The following is a 21,979-nucleotide window of genomic DNA, read 5'->3' as shown; positions in this document are numbered from 1 at the left end:
TTAAATTCAAATATGCTCTCCCTGTGTATCTTTAATTTGGACTGCATTTCTTATAATTATTTTTCTTTTATTTTTCTGACTTTAATAAACTCATTTTATTTCCTCTTTATGTATTAAAAAGCCCATTTCTGTTCTTGGTCTTTGAGTTTCTTACTTAAAGCCTTCTCCCATATCCCCAAATGCTTGTTTTTAATTGTCTGGAGAGCTATGTTATAGCAGGGGTTTTTCCTTAATGACTAATTTTTTGGAGGGATTTACATTATTTAAAATATTTTCATAAAATAGAGCTCTTAACAGTAGTTTTAAGTTCACAGCAACATTGAGTGGAAAGTTCAGAAATTTCCCATCTACTCCCTGCCCCACCCCAAGACAAATCTTCCCTGCCCTTAACATTCCATACCCAAGTGGTACATTTGTTACAATTGACGAATCCACATTGACACACGACTGTCACCCAAAGTCCATAGTTTATATTAGGGTTCGCTCTTGGTGTTGTGCACACTGTGGGTTTAGTTTAGACAAATGTATGATGACATGCACTCACCATGACAATATTGTACAGAGTAGTTTCACTGCCCTAAACATTCTCTGTGATCTGCCTGTTCATCCCCATCATGCCCACTTGGCAACCACTAATCCTTTACTGTGTTTACAGCTTTGCTATTTGCAGGATGTCATATAGTTGGAATCATACAGTATGTAGCCTTTTGAGATTGACTTCTTATTTGTGCACGCAGACCCAGGGAAAGTCCTGAGACTGAAAACTCTACTACACAAGTGGAGGGCAGGGAAAGACTGAAGAAAAAGACAGGCTGCTTCAGTCTGGGAATTAACAGGGTTTATTAAAGGAAACTTATACACAAGGTGCATCTTGAATAGTGACAAGACCAAGTGGCTATCCTCCTGCTCTTTGGCAGGTGCTCAGGAATGTCACAGAGCAAGGCAGGATGGACAGGGTACTGGTACAAGACCCACCCTGGATAAGGGGAATGCCGGACGTGCTTGTCTGTGGCAGGGTACAACCTGTACTAGGAGCCAGCACGCCGTGGGGCACATGGAAGAGGTCGATCAGATAGTCTCCGTGGGGATGTATGGGACTCCGTCTCTGTTCCAGACTCACAGGAAGCAATCTCTGGTCCAGCCCAGATCTAGCACGTGGGGCTGACACCTGTCACATGGTGAAACAGTCTCTCTTCCTCGCTTCCTTCTTTTAGTAATATGCATTTCAGTTTCCTCTGTCTTTTCATGGCTTGATAGCCCATTTTGTTTTAGTGCTGAGTAATATTCCATTGTCTGGATGTAACAAGGTGTATCCATTCACCTATCGCAGGACATTTTGCTTGCTTCCAAGTTTTGGTAGTTATGAATAAAGCTGCTATAAACGTCTGTGTGTGAGTTTCTGCGTGGACATAAATTTTCAATTACTTAAGTAAATGCCAAGGAGCACACGGGCTGAATCACATGGGACAAGTATGCCCAGTTCTGTAAGAAACCGCACAGTGGTCTTCCGCGGGGGCCGTCACTCCCACCGGCGGTGAACGGCGGCTCCCGTTGCTCCATGTCTTGGTCAGTGTTTGGTGTTGGCAGCGTTTTGAATTTTGGCCATTTTAATGGCTATGTTGTGGTGTCCCGTTGTTTTAATTTGCAATTCCTTAATTATGTGTCGTTAAACACCTTTTAACATGCTTGTTTGTCATCTGTAGATCTTCTTTGGTGAGGTGTTTGTTTTGGTTTTCTGCCCATTTTTAAATTGGGTTGTTTGTTGTTTTCTTAGCGTTGAGTTTGAAGAGTTCTCTGTATACTTTGATTAACAGTTTTTGTAAAAATCAGATATGTGTTTTGCAAATATTTTTTCTACTTTATGGCTTCTGTTCTCATTCTCTGGCAAAAAAGTTTTTATTTTTATTTTATTTTTTGCCTTCTTTATAGTAACACCCTACAGACTAATACTGCTTACATTTCTACACTTAGTGGACAGGAGTGGTGGTTGGAGGTGGTTTCCAAGATTCTTAGTTCAGTAATACCATCTTTTGTTAGCATAGCTAAATGTAATTTCTTTTATTAATGACCTAAAAGGGTTTTTTCTTTTTTGTAATTTAAGGGAAGAAATTTTTATCCTTGATTGTTTTTGTTTTGTTTTGGAGAACTTATGTCTTTCATCTTTTTGCCTTTATCATACAGTCACTACTTCTCCTCTCATCTCCTTTTCTCTTCCAGAAACTTTACCTTTTCAAGACTGCCTCTTCGAGTCCTTTTCTAGTTAGTGCCCTGACTAGTACCAGGGCTATTTTCTAGTGTCTTTGCACTTACAGTGGGCTTTTTAATTTTTTTTTGCAGTGGCTTTATCTTAATTCCTTCTTCTGTTGATACTCCCTATGTATTAGTCAAGGTTCTTCAGAGAAATAGAACCAGTGGAAGATGTATGATAATTTTATGGTCAATTTATCTTGACTGGGTTAAAGGCCTGGATAGCTGGTAAAGTGTTATTTCTGGGTGTGTCTGTGAGGGTGTTTCTGGAAGAGATTAACATTTAAACAGATGAGCTGAGTAAAGCAGATTGCTTTCTCCAGCGTGGGTGGGTAGCACCCAGTCTCTGGAGTGCCAGAACAGACCAAAAAGGTGTGAAGAGTGAATTCTTTCTCTGCTTGAGCCGAGACATCTTCTGCACTGTTTCCTGTTTCCTCATGTGCTTGGTTTAACCTCATGCCTTGTTCATGAAGACCCCCAAGCATACAAAATCTCCTGCTAATGTCTGCAAGAGGCCACCTTGATTGACTGACATGGAAATAAAGTGATTGAGAACAACGAAGGTGGAAAATCAGTGATGGTTGCTGCTTGTCAGTTGAGCACGTCCTATCCCACCATAGCTATGATCCTGAAGAACAAGAACAAAGTGATGGAAGCTCTTACAGGATCTGTTTCCTTGAAGGTAATGAGACTAACATAAATCAGAAAAGTGACTGCATCAAACATGGAGAACCTCCTAGTGACCAGACACAGAGCGCATCTCTCTCAGCACCATGACGATCGAAGCCAAAGTGGAAAGCTCCTTCGTGACGTTGAAACAAAAAGCTAAACCTGACTACAGTGTTGAGTTTACTGCCAGTGCTGGATGGTTCCAGTGATGCAAGAGTTGTTACGCGTTACATAATGTGAAAGTGAGTGGTGAGTCTGTGAGTGCTGATGTGAAGGCAGCTGAAGTATTTTTGGAAACTCCAAATAAACTGTGGAGGATAATTACTTGCCAGAGCACATTTTCAATATGCACAAAAACTTTCAGGCATGGAAACAGATGCCTAAAAAGACTTTCACCCATCAGGAGTCCCAAGTCAGTGCCAGGTTTCAAGGCGTTTTAAGGACAGGATAACAGTCTTGCTTGGGGGCAGTGTTGCAGGCTACACAGCGAAACCCTGTGTAACCTGGCACAGTGAGAACCCTGGGGCCTTCAAACATATCAATAAGTACGCACTGCCAGTGTACTACAAGAGCAACAAGAAATAGAGGATAATGCCCCATTGATATCAAGGGATAAATCACCCAGATAGAAAATCAATAAGAAAATGGCATCCATAAATGATACATTAGACCAGATGGATTTAAGTCATATTTTTAGGACAAATCACCCCAAAGCAGATGAATACACGTTTTTCTTAAGTGCACTAGGCTAGATCACATGTTAGGCCACAAAACAAGTTTCAGTAAATTTCAGGAGACTGAAAGAATATCAAACATCATCTCCAATGATTTTTAGTATAAAACTAAAAATCAGGTACTAGAAGAAAACTGGAAAACACACAAGCACATGGAAGCTAAATTACATCTCCCTACACAATGAATGGGTTCACAATGAGATCACAGAAAGAAGCAAAAGATACCTTGACACAAATGAAAATGAAAACACAACAAGCCCACATCTACAGGACACAGCTAAAGCAATTCTAAGAGGGAAATTTATAGCAATAAAAGCCTACCTCAAGAAACAAGAAACATCTCAAATAAACAATCTAACTATACATCTAAAGGAACCAGAAAAAGAAGATAAACAAAGCCCAAAGTTAGTAGAGGGAAGGAAATAATGAAGACCAGAGCAGAAATAAATGAAACAGAGTAAAAAAAAAAAAACAACAGAAAAGATCAATGCAACCAAAACCTGATTCTTTGAAAAGATAAACAAAATTGATAAGCCTTTAGCTAGACACATCAAGACCAAAGAGAAAGACAAAGGTCAGAGAGAGAAAGCATCACCATATGCTTTCAAAAACCATACGATTTCACTGACATGTAGAATCTAAAAACAAACAAACAAACAAACAAACAAACAAACAAAGCAGAAAGAGAGTCACAGATACAGAGAACAAGTTGATGGTTGCCAGATGGGAGGGCAGTTGGGGGAAAAGATTAAAAAGGGGAAGAGATTAAGATGCACAAATTGCCAGTTATAAAAAAAGTCATGGGGATGTGAACTATAGCACAGGGAATAAAGTCACTAATATCGTAATAACTATGTATGGTGTCAGGTGGGCACTGGACTTATCGGGGTGGTCACTTCGTAAGTTGTATAAATGTCTAATCACTTGGTATATTGTACACCCGAAACTAATGTAATATTGTATTGTATGCCAACCCTAACTGAAAAACAAAATGAGGAGTCATGGGTGACCCAGCTCTTCTTCCAAGATGCCCTCCTGAATTGCTATGTTAGCAAAATAGGTAGAGAATAACATACCTTTTAAGATTTTACCAATTGTAAAATGCTCCCAGATATCTTCCTTTTATTGGTGATCTTCATCACAGTATTAAAGTGGTGTATCTCCCTCAAAACGCCACATTTTTAATCCAGCCAAGGAGACGGATCAAAGGAGTTATAGCAGCTTTTAAGGCCAACTACCTGAGGAAGACCTTTGCTCAGGCAGCTGCTGCAACTGAGGAAGACACTGATATGATTCTGGGAGATTACAACATCTATGACTGTATCTAGAACCTTGCTTAGGTTTAGGGTGATGTAACCAAGGAGTGTGTGAATAGCAAATGGAAGAAGACCCTCGGGAGGTTGTCTGTGACTGCAAAAGGTTTGCCAGGAATGAGAAGGCTGCAAAAATCAACAAGGCTGTGCTTGAGATGGCAGTCAGCAACTTTAAGCTGAGTGTGGATGAGGATGGCTAGAGGAGGAGCTCCTAACCATGGTTGCCCAGGAACTGACTAATAATGAGTGGTTGGAACTGGAATAGGCACACACAGGTGAAGATTAGGCAAGAGAAAAGGACGCTGCAGGAGCAAAATGAACCCTTAGAAAATTCACACTGAAGGGCTTAGCAGAAGCTTTTGCAGACTTCAACAAGCTCTTTAAAACGTTTGAAAACAAGAATCCCAACACCCAAAGGTTTTCATTAATAGAGAGGAATGTTCATGGTGCCTTATCTGCTTAGGAGCATATCTGTGATGGTAAAAAGAAGCAAACCAGCAAGCCAAGCAGGCCACTGTGCACATATTCATGTAAAAAGTGACATCTCTTCGAGAAGAGCCTCGGGCAGGTCCTTCAGGACATGCTCCAGAAGAAGGCACTGCTGTCCCAGGCGAGGACCGCTCCAGGTGTGGGGTTGCCCTGCAGACCTTCCAGTGGGACAGGACGTGACACACAAGACAGTGATTAGTCTGGGCCTCACCCTTGGTAGTTCTAGACTCGCGTGTGTGTTCGTGTCTTAAATTTTAACAAAAAAGGGTCAGCAGTAAAAAAAAATAGAGAAAAGCTTATATAATAAACATATAAAGAAAACATTTTGTATAGCTGTACAATGTATTTATGTTTTACGTTAAGTATTCTTACAAAAGAGTCAAAAAGATAGAATTTGGAAGTTTGTTAAGTAAAAAAGTTATGGTAAGTTAGGGCTAATTTACTACTGAAGAAAGAAAAATCATTGTGTCTGAGGGTAGTGCAGCCTGAGTGTACAGTGTTTACAGAGCCTACAGCCACGCACCAGTGTTGCCCCAGATTTTCACGCTCACTCCCCACACACTCGCTGACTCACTCACGACTTCCAGTCCTGCAGGCTCCACTCATGGTTAGTGCCCTACCTGGTCAGTGTACTACTTTTTATCTTTTATACCCCATTTTACTGTACTTGTTCTATGTGTAGAAACATAAATACTTACATTGTGTCATAGTTGCCTGTGGCATTCAACACAGTAACACGTGGTATAGGTTTGTATCCTAGGAGCAGTAGGTTACACCTTGTAGCCAAGGTGTGTGGTGGGCTCTCCCCCCCAGGTTTGTGTAAGTGCACTTTATGATGTTTGTACAACGATGACATCGCCCAACAGCACGTTCCTCAGAATGTGTCCCTGCTGTCAAGGGGTGCAGGACTGCAGAGCAGATGATAAGGAAAGGCAAAGTGCCAGGTTTGGAGGGCAAGGGTAGGTACAGTGACAATTCTGAGATACTCAAGAGATTAAACTGATTGTCCCCGGTGTCTCCACTCTTTATCTGAGATTATCTCATCATCTCTTCCATACACTATAAAACTTACCAACTAGATTTGCAGGAGCACATCAGTCGTCTGGGGACTTGATGTCGGTATACAGAATTAGTGCGTCCAAGAAGGATAAAGTTGGACCGAGTGTTTGAGACAAGCTTCTGCCAGCCAACCGTTTTGCAAATGAAGATGCCAAGAACACCTTAAAACTGGAAAGCATTATGAATTCTTTACTTCTGAAGTTAGAATAATAATGAAAAAGAAGAAACAAGAAGCCATAGGTCATCCATTTCAACTCCTGTACCAGGAACCGTCCTGAGCACTGCTCTTCAAAAGGGAGTTTCTCAGACTGCTGATGATCACAGAGTGACTGTCCAGAAACCTAAGTGATCTGAGAGTAGTCTGAGTTCCTTCAGGAAGAAGCCCCGTACATGGTGTGCCAGCGACCTTCACATTAGTGTTTGGACTTAGACATTTGAGTTAGGGTGACCAGTGGTGTTGGTTTTCCTGGGACTGCCCCACGTTCAGCAGAAAGTTCCCCAGGGAACTCCTCGTCCTGGACAAACCGGGGTGGTTGGTCCCCCTGCATTTGACTCGGTTCTTATGGCAAGTTCTTTTTTCACAACTCAAATCTGTTTGATTCTTCCGGTTTTTAAACTGAGTTACAATTTACATATAGTATACAGATCTCCACTCTATAATTCAGTGAATGTTTACCTGTTTATATGCCATATGATTTTAGAAAATACCACATTCACCACAAAACTTTTCTAGTATTTTTGTTCAGAAAACATTTACCTATTTCTTCTGTGTTCAGTCTGCTCTTAAACAAACCTGAGCTCTTAATTTCAGATATTGATGTCTTGTAATTACAAAAGGTCCATTTGATTCTTTATTATAAATTTTAATTATTCTCTGTTGAAATAACGCATCTTTTAATCCATTTTGTTTACTTTTCCTCTTTAGCATATTGATCATAGTTATTTTAAGTTTTTTCCTGCCACCTAGAAGGACATCTTTGAGGCTGTACCTGTTGACTATTTCATCTCTTGATTATTGATTATTTTTCCCTCTTTTTTGTAGGTCTATTAATTTTTTACTTGATGCCGGATTTAGAGGGTGCTATGTTGTGGAGGCTTACCTGCTCACAAACAATATTGAATTTTGATTTGACAGGCAGTTAAATTACTGGTGGATCACCTTGATCTTTCTGAGCCCTGGTTTTAGGTCTTCTTAGGGCAACCTCAGTCTTATGGTGTTGGGTTTGTCCTAGAATGTGGCCTTTATGGAGTTCTGCCTGCATGCATGCCCAGGGTGCTCATCGAGGTCTGTCTCCTCTGGCGGGGCCTAAAAGCCAGTTGTCTCTCCCCACAGCGGTGCAAGATTCATCCTCTTTCATCAGTTCTCTCCTGTGCTGTTGCTATTCTCTGCCAGTCTGCTGGGGTCTTACCTGAACTTGGGGGCCCAGGAATCGACCAAGCACTAAAGTGGAATGAATATGAAGACTACTGGGGTTCCCCCTGTGAGGCTTTCCTTCTTGGCAGCCACCTTCCTTGATGTCTGACCACTTTTCCATTTATAGTCTCCAGTCCCTGCCTTTTCCACCCAGTGAGACCACTGCTGTTTGCACCATTTCCTGGAAAGCATTCCCAGTGAGAGACCCTGGGCCAGTGTGGGGCTGTGATAACGGTTGGCCCAGTGGTGTTTACTTCATATCAGCTACTCATGTTTTCATGCAGATTTTGCTTAGATCTTCTGCCTTATTCACATACAGGTACTTTTTAAAGTAAAGCTCACCTTTCCCCAATATTAGGGAGTTACTGAAGGTTTATTATAGGCCAGATACTTTTCATATACTTTGTGTTTTATAATCTCTGTAACAAGCATATAAGAAATAGCCCTGGCTGGTGTGGCTCAGTGGATTGAACACCAGCCTGCAAACCAAAGGGTTGCTGGTTCGATTCCCAGTCAGGGCACATGCCTGAGTTGCAGGCCAAATCCCCAGTAGGGGGCAGGAGAGAGGCAACCACACATTGATGTTTCTCTCCCACTTTCCCTCCCTTCCCCTGTCTCTAAAAATAAATAAATATTTAAAAAAATAATAGTAGTACTTATACAGTATTACCAAGTGCCAGGCATTGTCCTGAACATTTTGATAGTTTATGTATTCATTTAATCCTCACATCAACCCTATAGGTAGGTACTATTATTGTTCCTACTTTACAAATGAAGAGTCCGAGAAACTAAAGACTAAGTAATGTCCCCTCCACAATACACAGTCTGTAAGAGGGAGTAGCCAAGTCTTCAAACCTTGGCACTCTGGCTTCAGAAGACATGTTTTTAACCACTTCACTGTTGGTGGCATTGTTCTCATTTTACAGGTAAGGAAACTGGCTTTAGAGAGGTTAGGTGATCTCCCCAGCATCTCAGTGCAGTAAGTGGTAGCACTGGGATTTGCACCAGGCTCCGGAGCCCTGGTTCTTTCCTCTGTTCTTCCTCTCAGAGAGAGACTGAGAGTGAGAGTGAGAGTGAGAGAGAGAGAGAGAGAGAGAGAGAAAGAGAGAGAGAAGTTTATTCTTTTAGGACTTTAGTTGAAGAGGATTTTGTGAGAATATTGTGGGGATTTAAGAGGAGACCAGACAGCAGCTTCCTTTTGGTCTTCACGAAGGAATCTTCTCATGCATACGGTGTGCTGGCTGAGTCTGGCCAGGCACAGGGAGGAATGGTTTCCCTCATTGGCGTGTGTTCATTCTGAACATCTCTCAGAAAGTGTATCGATGGCTCTAGGAATGCCGGCTTTGGGTGTGGAAAGATGGCAGAGCTCAGCCTTGAGGTCCTCTGCTGACACTGGGACACGTGGTGCTCGCCCAAGGTGTGCTCCTTCATGCAGGAGCACGTGTGCTGTTGGGTGTGTCATACATGTGCCAGCCAGAAACAGAGGCCTTGAGAGGGTTTAGAGCACCAACCATCCCCGTACCACCCGGCGAGAGATGGCGAGGAGGCTGGTCCCACGTCAGGGAGGTTGGGCCTAGTGTCCCCCTGTGCAGTACAGTGTTTCTCGCACCTGATCCCGGAGCGCCTTCTCTGCGGGAGCTGCCCAGAGCCCACATGCCTCTCCTGGTCTCTGATACCAACCCCCCTTTTTTTGCAGTGTGGAGGCTGCCAGCATTGGATTTGTCATCGTTATCGACAGACGAAGGGACAAGTGGAGCTCTGTAAAAGCGTCCCTGACACGAATAGCCGTAAATATTTATTTTTGTGCTGTTTTTTTTTTATAAAAGTAATTTAAGTGGTCTATTCAATTATTTCATGTCAAAGTCACTGGGAAAAGGTGATTATTTTATGCCAAATTTTGGGGAAGGTCTTTGCTGTGTCTACCCATATCCCTTCTGGCACCTAACGGTCACTGCAGAGAATTCCTGAGCATGTCAAAGGCTTTCCGAGTCTCTCTCCTTTACTCATTTCTGTGGTCACTGAAGAGGGGTCGGTGGAGAGTGCTGGGAAGTTAATACCCCAAGAGTGACCTACAGCTGTGGAGTCATGGAATTTGGTGAGTGGATGCCCCAGGTTCAGTGGGACGATTCTGAGGTATTGTCCATGCAGCGTCCCGCAGGGGCCCAGCCTCCTTGCCCACAGCAGCCCCCCCCTCTCTGATACTTTGGCTCTCTAGCCATGGGTGTCTCACCCCCACCAACCTCCTCACTGCGCTTCCTGGGATCACCTCCTCAATAAACTCTTTGTACCTGAATCCTTGCCTTAGGTTTTGCTTTGGGGGTCACCCACTTTAAGACAGTCTTCATTTCAGCATTCATATTTTTTTTAAATATTAGAAAGACACTAGCTAAACCAGACAAAATGATATTTAAGTAGCTCGATTGAAAGTGTGCTTACCCTTAGCATTAAATTGTGCAACCTAGAATGAGTATCTTTTTAATTTTATCAGCCTGATTTTGACCCCTGTTTGTTGCCTTTTAGCAAGTAGATGTGTGCTTTCTCTGTAAGGACCTCAGACCAGAAAGCTCAGTCACATGCGCAGGCAGAGGCACCTCAGGGCAAACCACACCAGCATTTCCACCGACGCATGGACTCCCGGGAACAGTTGGGACTGGCTGAAGAGGACGGGATGTGCTAGGGAGGCAATGCGTGTGTGGAGGTGGGGATGGGAGAGGGACATTTGAAATCTCACCTGTGCCCACTTGCAGAGGCCGTCCCATGTGCAGATGTGCGCATGCACAGCATCTCTGGGGTCCCTTCAGCACGGTGGCCGGGCTCACAGAGAGTGTCCCAGCTCCTCTGTCCTGCCGTGACGTAACAGATGCAACTGTTTTCTGTTTAGGGTCTTGCATGTCAAAGACGGTAGGAGGGGAGTTTCCCTTCCTTTATGCCTGGATTGTTTTGTCCCTCCGGTTTAGTTTTGGTTACTAAAACTAAGTTTAGGATTCAGTTTAGGATTTTGGGAGGAGGGTAACTCCAAAGACAGTTGATGCCGTGAGGATTCGGACACTGGACAGTGCCTGTGACTATTCCAGGGGTCTGATCTCTAGAGATTCCTGATTTCCCAGGGTCCATAGAGAACACTTGAGTCGTCTAATACTTGAGCCTAATTTGTCCAAGAATTACACTCATCACTATGTATAAGATATACTGTGGTGTGGGATCCCTGGCTACCAATCACAATCTCTTTACATACTTATTGAAAATACAGATACCTGGACTTCATCGAAGTCCTGATGAATCGGAACATTCCAAGTCAAAGAGCAGATTTTTTTTTCCTAAGAAGCACCTCAGGAGATTGCTTTTGGGAACCACTGGAAGAATGGAAAACCATGAGCAAAGGGAGACTTGGACTCCCAGCTTTGCCACAACGTTGTCGTGTGAATCTGCATTATCTCAGCTCCCAGGACCTCACCTCAAGATGAACACAATGTTTCCTGAAAGCAACTGAGCAATACATGCATCGAGAACCCTGAAATACTAGGTCTTTGACTCAGTAATTCTTCCAGGAAGCTATCCTAAGAAAGTGTTCTGAAATGTGAATGAAGATGTTCATTTCACTGTTATTTATGACAGCAAAAGTTACTTATTGTTATCACTGTTATTTAGAAAATGCCTAAATCATTAGCAATAAGAGATAGTTAAATAAATTGTGCACCCATGAAACATAATATTTCCAAAGAATTTTAATAAATAACAAGAATAAAATCTCATGGTATTAATATTAAATGAAAAGGTGGGTCACAAAATATTTTTACAATATGAATTTAACCATGATAAAAATGTTTAAGCAGAGAAAATAGCCTATAAGTAATTACATTAAAATGCTAAAAAAAGCTTTGAGATCATAATTGGTTTTCTTTTTCTACTGTATAATTTTATTTCCCAGTTTTTCTATAAAGAATATGAATGTTGTTTATAATCAGAAACACTTTTGTGTGTTTATTTGGTTTAGTTTGTTTTTTAAGGGGAGGTTGGGATGATCTGATCTCTGAGATCTCTTTCAGCTCTGAAGACCTGTGAAATTCGTTCTAGTTCTTCAGCATCCGTGGTGTCCACTTTAACTTTGTTGTTTGTGATCTCAGGCAAGAGGAGACCAATGGATGTGATACTCGTCCTGACGCTTTTCGTGATCCTTCCAGGTAGCATTTCCAGGAAACTTGCAGCTCATATTCATCCTTCGTCCATCTCGCTTCATCCAGAGGACACTCACTGACATTGGCATTAAATACTATCGAGATGAGTTTAAAATGAAAGTACCGGTAAGCATGACTTTTATCTCGTCTTCGTTTGGTTAGGGCAAGTGGGGCAGATGGTGTTGGGGCCGGGTGTTTAGGAAGGTAGGACTCCTCAGGTGGAGAGGGAGAGAAGGACATCTGGGCAGGGGGAACAGCATGTGCGAGGACATGGAGGCAGGAAGCAGACACTTCCTGTGAGGCTGGCTCACGGGGAAGCCCCTTGTTGGAATACATATAGGATAAGCTTTCAGAAGAAAAGGTGAAATACATGGAATCAGTCTTACACATGAGGATGAAGAGTGTAAGTTTTACGCAGTAGGAATGGGGAGCCAGCAAAGGGGTGTGAGTGGGGGAATGCCTTGGGCAGGTGGTACTGGAGTCATATAAATCTGAAGCGGTGTTCCAGACTGTAGAAAAAGATTGAAGGATGAAGAGAAACTGCCGTAGCACAGGCAAAAGAAAAAGATCTAAAATATGGGGGTGATGTAAGTACAGGCAATTGTAGGAAAAACCCCCGACATTGTGATACTCATAAAAAGAAATCAAATTGAAAAGACAACATTAAAATATTTACCTATAACATTGGCAGAGATGTGAAGAAAACTGTACTTTCATACTTTGCCAACAGGAATGAAGTCAGTAATGAACAAAATGAGGAATTAATTGGCAGTATTTATCACAAATTCAAAGGCACACTTTCTTTGACCTACCTATAGGAGTTATGCTGCAGACACTCTCACACACATGCACAAAGCCACACACACAATGGTAGTTGTTACTGAACTGTTTGTAATAGTTCATGATTGGAGATAACTTAGTGCCCAACAACAGGGGCTGGTTAAATAAATTGTGGTGTCCCCAATCGCTTTAAGTACTTTGCAGCTACTGAATGGGGTAAGGTGTGGTGAAACCACAGTGGAAACAGTCGGTTAGTTCCTTACAAAATTAAACATATGCCTAACCTCTAACCTCCCCCCAAGAGAAATTAAAACACATGCCCACAAAAAAGCATGCAGAAGAATGTCCCTCAGCAGGTGAATGGATAAAGAAATTGTGACATAGAAAGATAAATACTGTGAGATTTCACTTACATGTGGAGTCTAAAAACAAACAAATGAATAAATAAAGCAAAACAGGAACAGGCCCATAGATACAGAAAATAAACTGATGGTTGCCAGAGGGATGAGGGTGGAGCTAAGAGGTGAAAACTTTCAGTTACTAAAGAAAGAAGTCACGGGGCTGTAATGTATAGTGCAGGGAAAACAGTCGGTGACATCATAATAGCTTTGCACGGATGTAATGGATGGTTACTGGACTTGTGGGGACACATTGTAAGGTATATTAATGTCTAATAACCACATTGTACATCTGAAACTAATACATTGCATGTCAACTATACTTTAACAAAAAATAAATTTAAAAACATTGTGGCATATTCATATAATGGAATAACATTAAGCAATAAAAAGAGTGAAATAATGATACATACAACAGCAATGGATGAATCTCAAAAATATTCTCTGGAGAGAAAGAAGTTAGACGTTAACAAGTACACACTCTGTGAATCTTTTAATGCAAAGTTCAAGAAGAGGCTGACAGCATTCAGAGGGGGGAGGGGAGGGAATTTCAGGGAAAAGGGGGAAGGGTTTACAGCAACAAGTATAAAGGATGCATTGATAAAAAACTAGGGGTGGGTGGAAATGGGAGGGAGGTGGGGAGGGCTGGGTGGGTGGGCTGGGATGGGAGTAAAAGATAGAAAATTGTATTTCAACAACAATTACAATAAAATAAAAAAATAAATTATTTTAATGTATGCTAAAAAAAAAAAAAAAGACGAGGCAAACCAAACAGTGGCTGCTGCTAGGGGTAACAGGTAGTGCAGATCGGTTTGAAGGAGGTGCAAAGGGACTTTCTGGGAAAATGCTCTATGTCTTGATTGGATGGTGCTGCATGTGTGTGTACATTTATCAAAACTCATTTAACTCTACCATTAAAATCTGCATTTTTAAAATGCAAGTGATATTGCCATTAAATATGAAAAAAAAGAAAAATATATAAGATAAATCTGTGGTGTTATAGAAAAGTTTCTAATATATATTTTTGATTTAGGTGGAAATAATTTCAAACTCATAAAAAAACTTCAAAGAATAAGAATAGTACAAAGAATAGCTCATGCTCTTTACCCAGATTCACTTACCTATTGTTAACACTTTATCCCCAATTGCTTTATTATTTATTATTTGTTTCTCTATATACATTATTATATGTAGATGCACACATCTATATATTACATATTATATTATGTGTATACATATATAGGTGTGTACATCTATATATTACATATTATGTTAATATAATCAATACCTGTACTTTTACATTAATGTATTATACAATATATGGATACATATATACTATACATATAGTATATATGTATATATACTATACTATATATATACTATGTATACTATGTATTTATAAATATAAATACTTATATTTATCTTTACGTAGTATAAATAATATATTACATGTATGTTACACAATAGAGAGGTAAGTATACATGTAAAGTATACGTATACACACATGTATACATAGTAAATGATTTGGAAACAACTTTGTGCTCAACTACAGGGGATGGGTTAAATAAATTATGGTCTGCCCAAGCAATGAAATACTTTGATAACACTGTACACGTAAATACTTCAATAAGTATATACACATATAGAAATGTGCACACCCTGTAGAAGCCCTCACAGCTATAAGGACACTCATCGCGGGACTGTGGGTGCGTGCGCACAGGTGAGGGGTGAGTGTGCGTGTGCGTACAGCAGGGTCCAGTCTAGGACCCGGTGGCGCGTTTAGTTGTCACGTCTCCTTAGCCTCCTTTAATCAGAACCGTTTCCACCGCCTTTCTTTGTTGTTGATGACACCAGCATTTTTAAAGAATACAGGCTCTTAAACAAAATAAAACACACCTCATCTGGGCTGTGTAATGGTTCTCCGGAGCCGCCTCGGTCTGTGCATTCCCCGCTGGAATACTTCTCCATCCACGGCCTGTCCCCTTCAGGGTGTGGCCTGTGCAGGCGCACGGTGTTGGCCTGCTCCTCGTTGGCGGTGTTCGTTTTGACCCCCTAGTCGAGGTGGGGTCCAAATGCCCCGACGTATTATCATGTTTTTCCTTGCAAGAAGTAAGTAATCTCTGGAGAGACACTTCTAAGATCATACAAATATCCTACTCCTCAAAAAAAATTCCTCTCTGTATTTAATAACCATTGATGATTCTTGCCTGAAACAACCGTTATTATTGGTTGCAAAATAGTGATTTTTCAGTTCTAACACTCTCTCAACATTTATTAATCAGAATTTGGTTTTCTACTGTAAGGTACAACTTTCCCTTCTCCCCTAGTTATTTATTTATCTGTTATCATTATGGGTTCTTATTTTTCAGTGGTTTATAATTTGTTACTATTCTTAATTGTTTTGGTTCTCAAATTGTCCCAGATTTGGCCAGTAGGAGCCACTTTACACTGTCTCCTATGTTCTTGTGACATGCCCTTGTCATTTTTTTAGTATTTCTTACTTTCAGTCCTAACATGATCTCTAGCCTCACCCCATACGTAATGCAAAAGCCCTAATCCAGCCCTGTAGTTAGCCCCGTCTTGGAGGAGCTCTGGGTTTTTGTGCTGGTAAATTAGACCGAGATCTAGATGCTGGGGGTCCTATTACTACTCAGGTCTCTTTCCTTCTAGGCCCTTTCAGTAGAGTGTATACACATGTGCACAGATATACACATAAGCACACATGTATGTAAGCACACACATATGTATATGAATATATGAATCACAGTTCACACTGATACCTTAAATTGTAGTCCACCTGAGATACATTTTTAAGTGGGGATTAAAAGCTAAGGGAGACTAGTATGTAAAGTATGTTTGCATTTGAATAAGCAGGAGGCACATATATGGGATGGTATGCCCACACATCACACGAGGAAGGACATGGAAGATTTACAAGAACTGGTGGAAATAGTTACCTCCTGGATGTGGCAGTGCAGACCGAGGGTAGGAGAGAGGAAGGCTGTTTTTCTGCTTAGATAGACTCTTTTTCTGTTTGGATTTATTACCACCTACACACATGATTTGTTCAAAAGAGCAAAAAACCCCACTTTAATTGAAATTGCTCTGGGAAGGTATTTAACCCATCTCAGTCATAACGGACCATCTCAGGCAAAGGATTTTTCTCATTTTTTCTCTTTGCTTTTCACTCTTATTTTTCCTTGTTTGGGTTCCATTTTATATTAATAATCAAGTTTATTAAAATACCTTCTTCCTATACTTTGGTCTCAAAATGAATTTCTGATTCTATTTTAAATACATGTTTTAAAATATCCGAGTGTTTAAGGGAAACATAAGCCACGAGTTTCTTATTCTATGTTTCTAAATTGAGTAACACTTAAGATTGGGGAAGAAATTACAACTTACAAGAGGTTGATGAATTTGTCAAAATACACATAAGCTTTCTTTTCCCCTTTGGAGATGAAGAGCGGTCAGTTGCTTCTGGCCACTGGAGATGGTCTGGAGTTTGAACAGAGCATTTGCCCAAATGCCGGATGTGTCTGTTTCCCTGGCTGTGTATAAAACACGCCTCTCCGAGTGTTAACATGTAGACAGAAACATACGTGATTCATGTCCTGCTCTTCATGTGGTACATCCACGCTAAAGACAGAGTGAACACCTACTTTGTCTGGACACTGTGTCTTTAACTACTTCTGTTTGTGGTGATGTAGCAACTCCCCACCCAACATACTTTTAATTTTAAACTACAATCAGCTTTTCAGAAAACTCTCAATCACCCAAACTATTGGCACATTTAGCAGGGTATCTGTTAAGGGAAAAGTGTATTCTGTAGGCTACTATTTCCCCTTACAGAGAAGATTGTCTTCCCCTCATAGCTCAGATGTGCTACAGAATTCAGAGTCCTAGCTTACCAGGCTTGATGTCATCAAACTTCAAAGTATATTTGGTTTTTATTATTTTTTAAGGTTTTATTTATTTATTTCTAGAGAGGGAGGGGAGAGAGAAAAAGAGAGAGAAAAACATCAATGTGCGGTTGCTGGGGGCCGTGGCCTGCAACCCAAGCACGTGCCCTGACTGGGAATCGAACCTACGATGCTTTGGTTCGTAGCCTGCACTCAATCCACTGAGCTACGCCAGCCAGGGTGGTATATTTGGTTTTTAAAGTGTTCAAGCTGTTGGTTATCTTCTTCACTTTGTTTTGAAAACATGAATATGATATTAGCACTTTACTTTGTAGCTCCCTGTCCTCTCTTATTATAACATCTACTTGCTCGTTTCTAGTTATATTTTCATAGGTTGAGTGAGGAGAAAGGAGTTTATTTTGCATGACTCTTATGAGATTCAGGTGGACCAGGATGTAATTGTGGTTAAGTCACTTAGTTTTGCTGTACCTTTCCAGCAAAGATTGGGGTGCTTTGAAATAGCAAAGGGTTTCTGAGTGCCATGCCAACTGCTGGTATCTATTCTAGAACAGCAGTACCCATAGCAGCCTCACGAAATTGTTATGCGGAGTGGCCAAGGCATCTCGAAAAAATCCCTAACGAGGCTGTAGACGTGCAAATTGGTTTCTTAAAATGGAGTGTGTGGCAGAATATAGGAAATGCTTCTTCATAATTAAAAGATCACACATCTCCTCAAAAGAACAGTTTCAAGCAAACAAAGATAAGAACACAAATGTATACTGAAAAGGAAAACATATGACATTATTAATCTAAACAGCTGCTCAGGGAATGTCCATGCTAAATGCGGTGCTGTCAAGCTGGTGTTCCCCGGGCGGAAAGGGGAATGGGCTTGAGGATGAAGTTCATCACACTCAGAGGTCCCAGGAAGGGGTCGCACAGGCCTACAGGGGAATTCCAGGTTCGGTCAGAAGGCAGCAGCGGGATGAAGGGAAAGCCTAGCTGAGTCCTTTCTGGGGTTTCCACGGGAAAGAGGAGGAAGCAGAGTCGGAATGGCAAGTGCGGAATGCATGCCTGCCTCTCCCCGAGCAGCAGGTGGAGCGGAAGATGTGCCACCTGGCGAGACAGGGTTCTGAAACTGCAGGCTGTGGGGTGAGCTCACTTCTGCCCAACACCATGTTGCATAATGGTATGTTTTTTAAATTCCAAGTGTTACCATAATGTTCTGAGAAGAAAAATCATTTTTCACTTGATAATTTCTTATGTGTCCTGTAATTTCTAATTGTAGAAAGACTAAAGATCTTTTTGAAACTCCCAAATGACTTAAAGATTTTGGGAAAGGAAGGTACAGACAGATTTAGGTTGTTTTTTCTTTTTCTATATCATAAAAATAATTTTTAAAATTCCCAAACCCCTTCAGAAATGAAGGAGGAAGTCCCAGGCCATGCTGCGGTTGCAGAGTGATCTGTGGAAATCAAATCCCACGGACATAAGTTCCTCGAAGGCAGGCCTGTCATGTTCACTGTTTTACACCTGGGAGCCTGACACTTACCAGATGTTCACCACATATTTATTGAATGAATAAGCCAATGTGTTTTTAACTGCTAGATTTTGGGTCCTAACTTTCCTTGTTTCATTCCAAAGTGGACTTATCACTGGACTAATACATATGTTAATAGGAGAAAGCCTGTATTCTTATGTTCTCTGAACAAAAATCAACTTTCAAAATAATCCACAAGAAGGGAAGAAATAGAAGTTCATTAGACAGAGGCTTCAGGGGATGCAGCTCAGAGGCAGGAGTGAGTAGGGGTGTGCTACAGTGAGGGACGGAGAGCCAGGGCCCTGCCTGGGGGTGAGCTGGACCGTGTGGTCTTCCTGCAGACGTGCGGGCGGTCCCTGGTCAGCACCGGTGTGTTCAGCAGCAGGATCCTTAGTTCATGAAAACCCACCCTCTGTTACCTTCACATCTCCTCCGTAAAGATTAGATGGGGGCGTATCAGCATTCCTCATGGGAGTGCATCAACAATGAATATTTATTAAAATTTTTTAAAATTTGGGGATTTTAGGGGGAGAGGGGGAGAGAGACACAGAAAGAGAGAGAGGAAAAGAAATATTGACTTGTTGTTCCACTTACTATGCATTCATTCGTTGATTCTTGTATGTACCCTGACTGGGTATTGAACCCGCAACCTGGGCATATTGGGAAGATGTTCTAACCAACTGAGCTACCAGGCCAAGGAATGAATCTTTTCAATACTTACTCCTTAGTAGGTCCTTATATTCTAATTTTATTTTGTTATTCATCAGCCCCCCCTATATCGGGCTTTTCATCGCAGATTTTTAGGTGTCAGTACAGAACTTGATTTTAGTGGCTGAAGAATATACCTTAAGCTGGGAATTTTTGACAAAAATTCACCTCAAGCAAGACCTGACTTCTAGGTAGCTGAGATCTGAGCTCCCGGATCCAAGTCGCCGTTTTGTCACAGACCATTCAACATGTTGGCATTGTTCTCTCAAACGGGGGAAATGGAAAGGGACTTTCTCTGCTGGATATAACTGTTTTGGATATATGTCCAAGAAGGCAAAGTTGTACTATTTAAATGACAGTAGAATCTAGATGAACTGCTCTTTAATTACCTGTGAGGAATGTATCATTTTTCTCCTTCTCTAGATTATCCTGTTAAGTTCCATCTCTGACCTTCAAGGCTACATTGACAAAAGCCAACTGACAGAAGACTTGGGGGGGACTTTGGAGTATCGCCACAGTCAGTGGATAAACCATCGAACTGTGAGTACCGGCTTGTGTGCCCTCTTCAGTGTTTCCCCTTGTTTTCCAGGGGACAGGGGAGTTGAGATCAACCATTGGGAGGTCATTGCCTGTGACTGACTAACCCTGGGAACACTGGATTTTCCAAGCCACGAGGTGGGCGGGGAACTAGGGTGAAGGGAAGAGGCCGGAGTTTCTCCCGCTGGCTGACTACCTTCATCTCGGCTCCTTTTCTGGCATGGGAGTTTCGGGGGATTGACTTAGAGTGCACCTGGGGAATTTTCAAAATACCGATACCCTGCTCTACCTCAGAGAAACTGATTTACATGAGTTGGGATGGGTCTCAGGCACGAGAGTGTTTCACAAAATGCCCCAGATGGTTCTAATGTATAGACAGATTGAAGGCTGTGAAAGCACCTGAGATATATATATATATATATATATATATATATATATATATATATAATGCTTCACTTTTCCCCACATAGTCAAATTGATAGTTATTCTACTAAACTGGAGGGGTCAGTAATACTGAGGAAAAAGTGAAGCTGAAACTCACTAAATAATGTGTTTCTGTATAAAGTTGTCATTCCCCTTTCCCTGCTTTTCTAGCCCCCAGAGCCCTGAAAAAATTAGGTTTTCTAAGCAAAATGAAAAGCTCCGTTCACCACCCTTATGACAACTTGTGGCATCAGCACACGTCTCTGTGTCTGGTCACTTTGGAAACATGTTACCCAACACCTGAATGACGTTTAATTAGGTATGAGAATTCACCTCACTGTAGAGTGTAATGTTTTGTGATTTTTTTTAAAAAAGGAAGTTTAAGAATTGACATAGATTTCTCACAACACAATTTCTTTTTTTTTTTAAGATTTTATTTATTTATTCTTAGAGAGGGAAGGGAGGGAGATAGAGAGAGAGAGAGAGAAACATCAATGTGCGGTTGCTGGGGGTTATGGCCTGCAACCCAGGCATGTACCCTGGTTGGGAATCGAACCTGGAACACTTTGGTTCCCAGCCTGCGCTCAATCCACTGAGCTACGCCAGCCAAGGCCCACTGAGCTACGCCAGCCAGGGCTCACAACACAATTTCAAAGTGGCAGATTCTAATTCCTCCCTCACTTCGTATGCCATGTAATTTCAAAACAGGCATGTCCCCTCCCCAAACCTGGAGGAAGGCCCGGGAACTGGGCAAGCTTCCCTTGGGGCTTCCCATCAGTTTTACCGTAACAGTGGTGACTCCCAGAGACTGTATACTACAAAAAGTAAAGCAAACAAACCAACAGATAAGGAGTGCAACGTTCTTCACAAACATGTAATTTCTAAATAAGTGTGGATATGAGATACGGAGGGAAGCCAGTGTGGAACGTCGCACGGGGGTGACGAGGGTTGTCCCAGGAGCGGCTTCTTTAAACCGCGTAAAACTCGGCACCTGGAGGCGCTTGGCTTGCTTTCTTCCCTTGCTACATTTTTCATGCTTTACTTTAAAAAGGAAGAGAATTTTACTATCCCACCAGCGTTTTCGAGCTAGCCAGTTCCCCTTTTGCTCTGATTTCTCTGCCTGTCCTTTTTTTAATGATGCTGTTCATGTTTTTCAAGTGGCCTTAGGTTTTTCTGACATAACACAAACTTGCAACAGATGAAGAAAAAGAGTGCACCTTGACATCATAGACAAAAAAGAATTTGAGAGGTAAAGAAAACTGAAGCCGTGAAGACTGAGTGTTTAAAGACGTGACCTGAGCTGACATGTGCACACGCACCCCTCCCCCCAGGCCTAGTTTTCACCCCTGGTTTGCGTTTGTGCGTGTGTTACACATAGTGTAGTGAACTTTAACACAACTAGTACTGAAACATCAAGATGTTATTTACATCCTTTTGCATGCTTAATGTATATATTTTATATATACACACGTATATTGTAATTAGAAATATATATTCACAATATATATTACCATATCATGAATATGTAGGTCCTTTTTTGGTAACAGTGTGCTTTCTGGATGTCACATCATTGAGACTCATAAAAAGTTAGGAC

At 41.5% G+C, this 21,979-nt stretch overlaps 1 protein-coding gene across 2 annotated transcripts in view; it reads left to right on the top strand.

The window, feature by feature from the left end:
* MCF2L2 (MCF.2 cell line derived transforming sequence-like 2) overlaps window positions 1–21,979 on the top strand; it is a 210,982-nt gene that overhangs the window by 42,032 nt on the left and 146,971 nt on the right. For both annotated transcript variants that reach the window (XM_036017746.1, XM_036017745.1), the window contains exons 4-6: window positions 9,622–9,712; window positions 12,107–12,226; window positions 19,849–19,965. In XM_036017746.1, coding sequence (XP_035873639.1) covers window positions 9,622–9,712; window positions 12,107–12,226; window positions 19,849–19,965 — 328 coding nt within the window. The remainder of the gene's footprint in view (window positions 1–9,621; window positions 9,713–12,106; window positions 12,227–19,848; window positions 19,966–21,979) is intronic.

The sequence above is a fragment of the Phyllostomus discolor genome, chromosome 2 (assembly GCF_004126475.2).
Source record: "Phyllostomus discolor isolate MPI-MPIP mPhyDis1 chromosome 2, mPhyDis1.pri.v3, whole genome shotgun sequence".
NCBI classification, from domain to species: Eukaryota; Metazoa; Chordata; class Mammalia; order Chiroptera; family Phyllostomidae; genus Phyllostomus; species Phyllostomus discolor.
The sequence above is the reverse complement of the archived record's forward strand: the minus strand, read 5'-3'. Positions and strand labels throughout refer to the sequence as shown.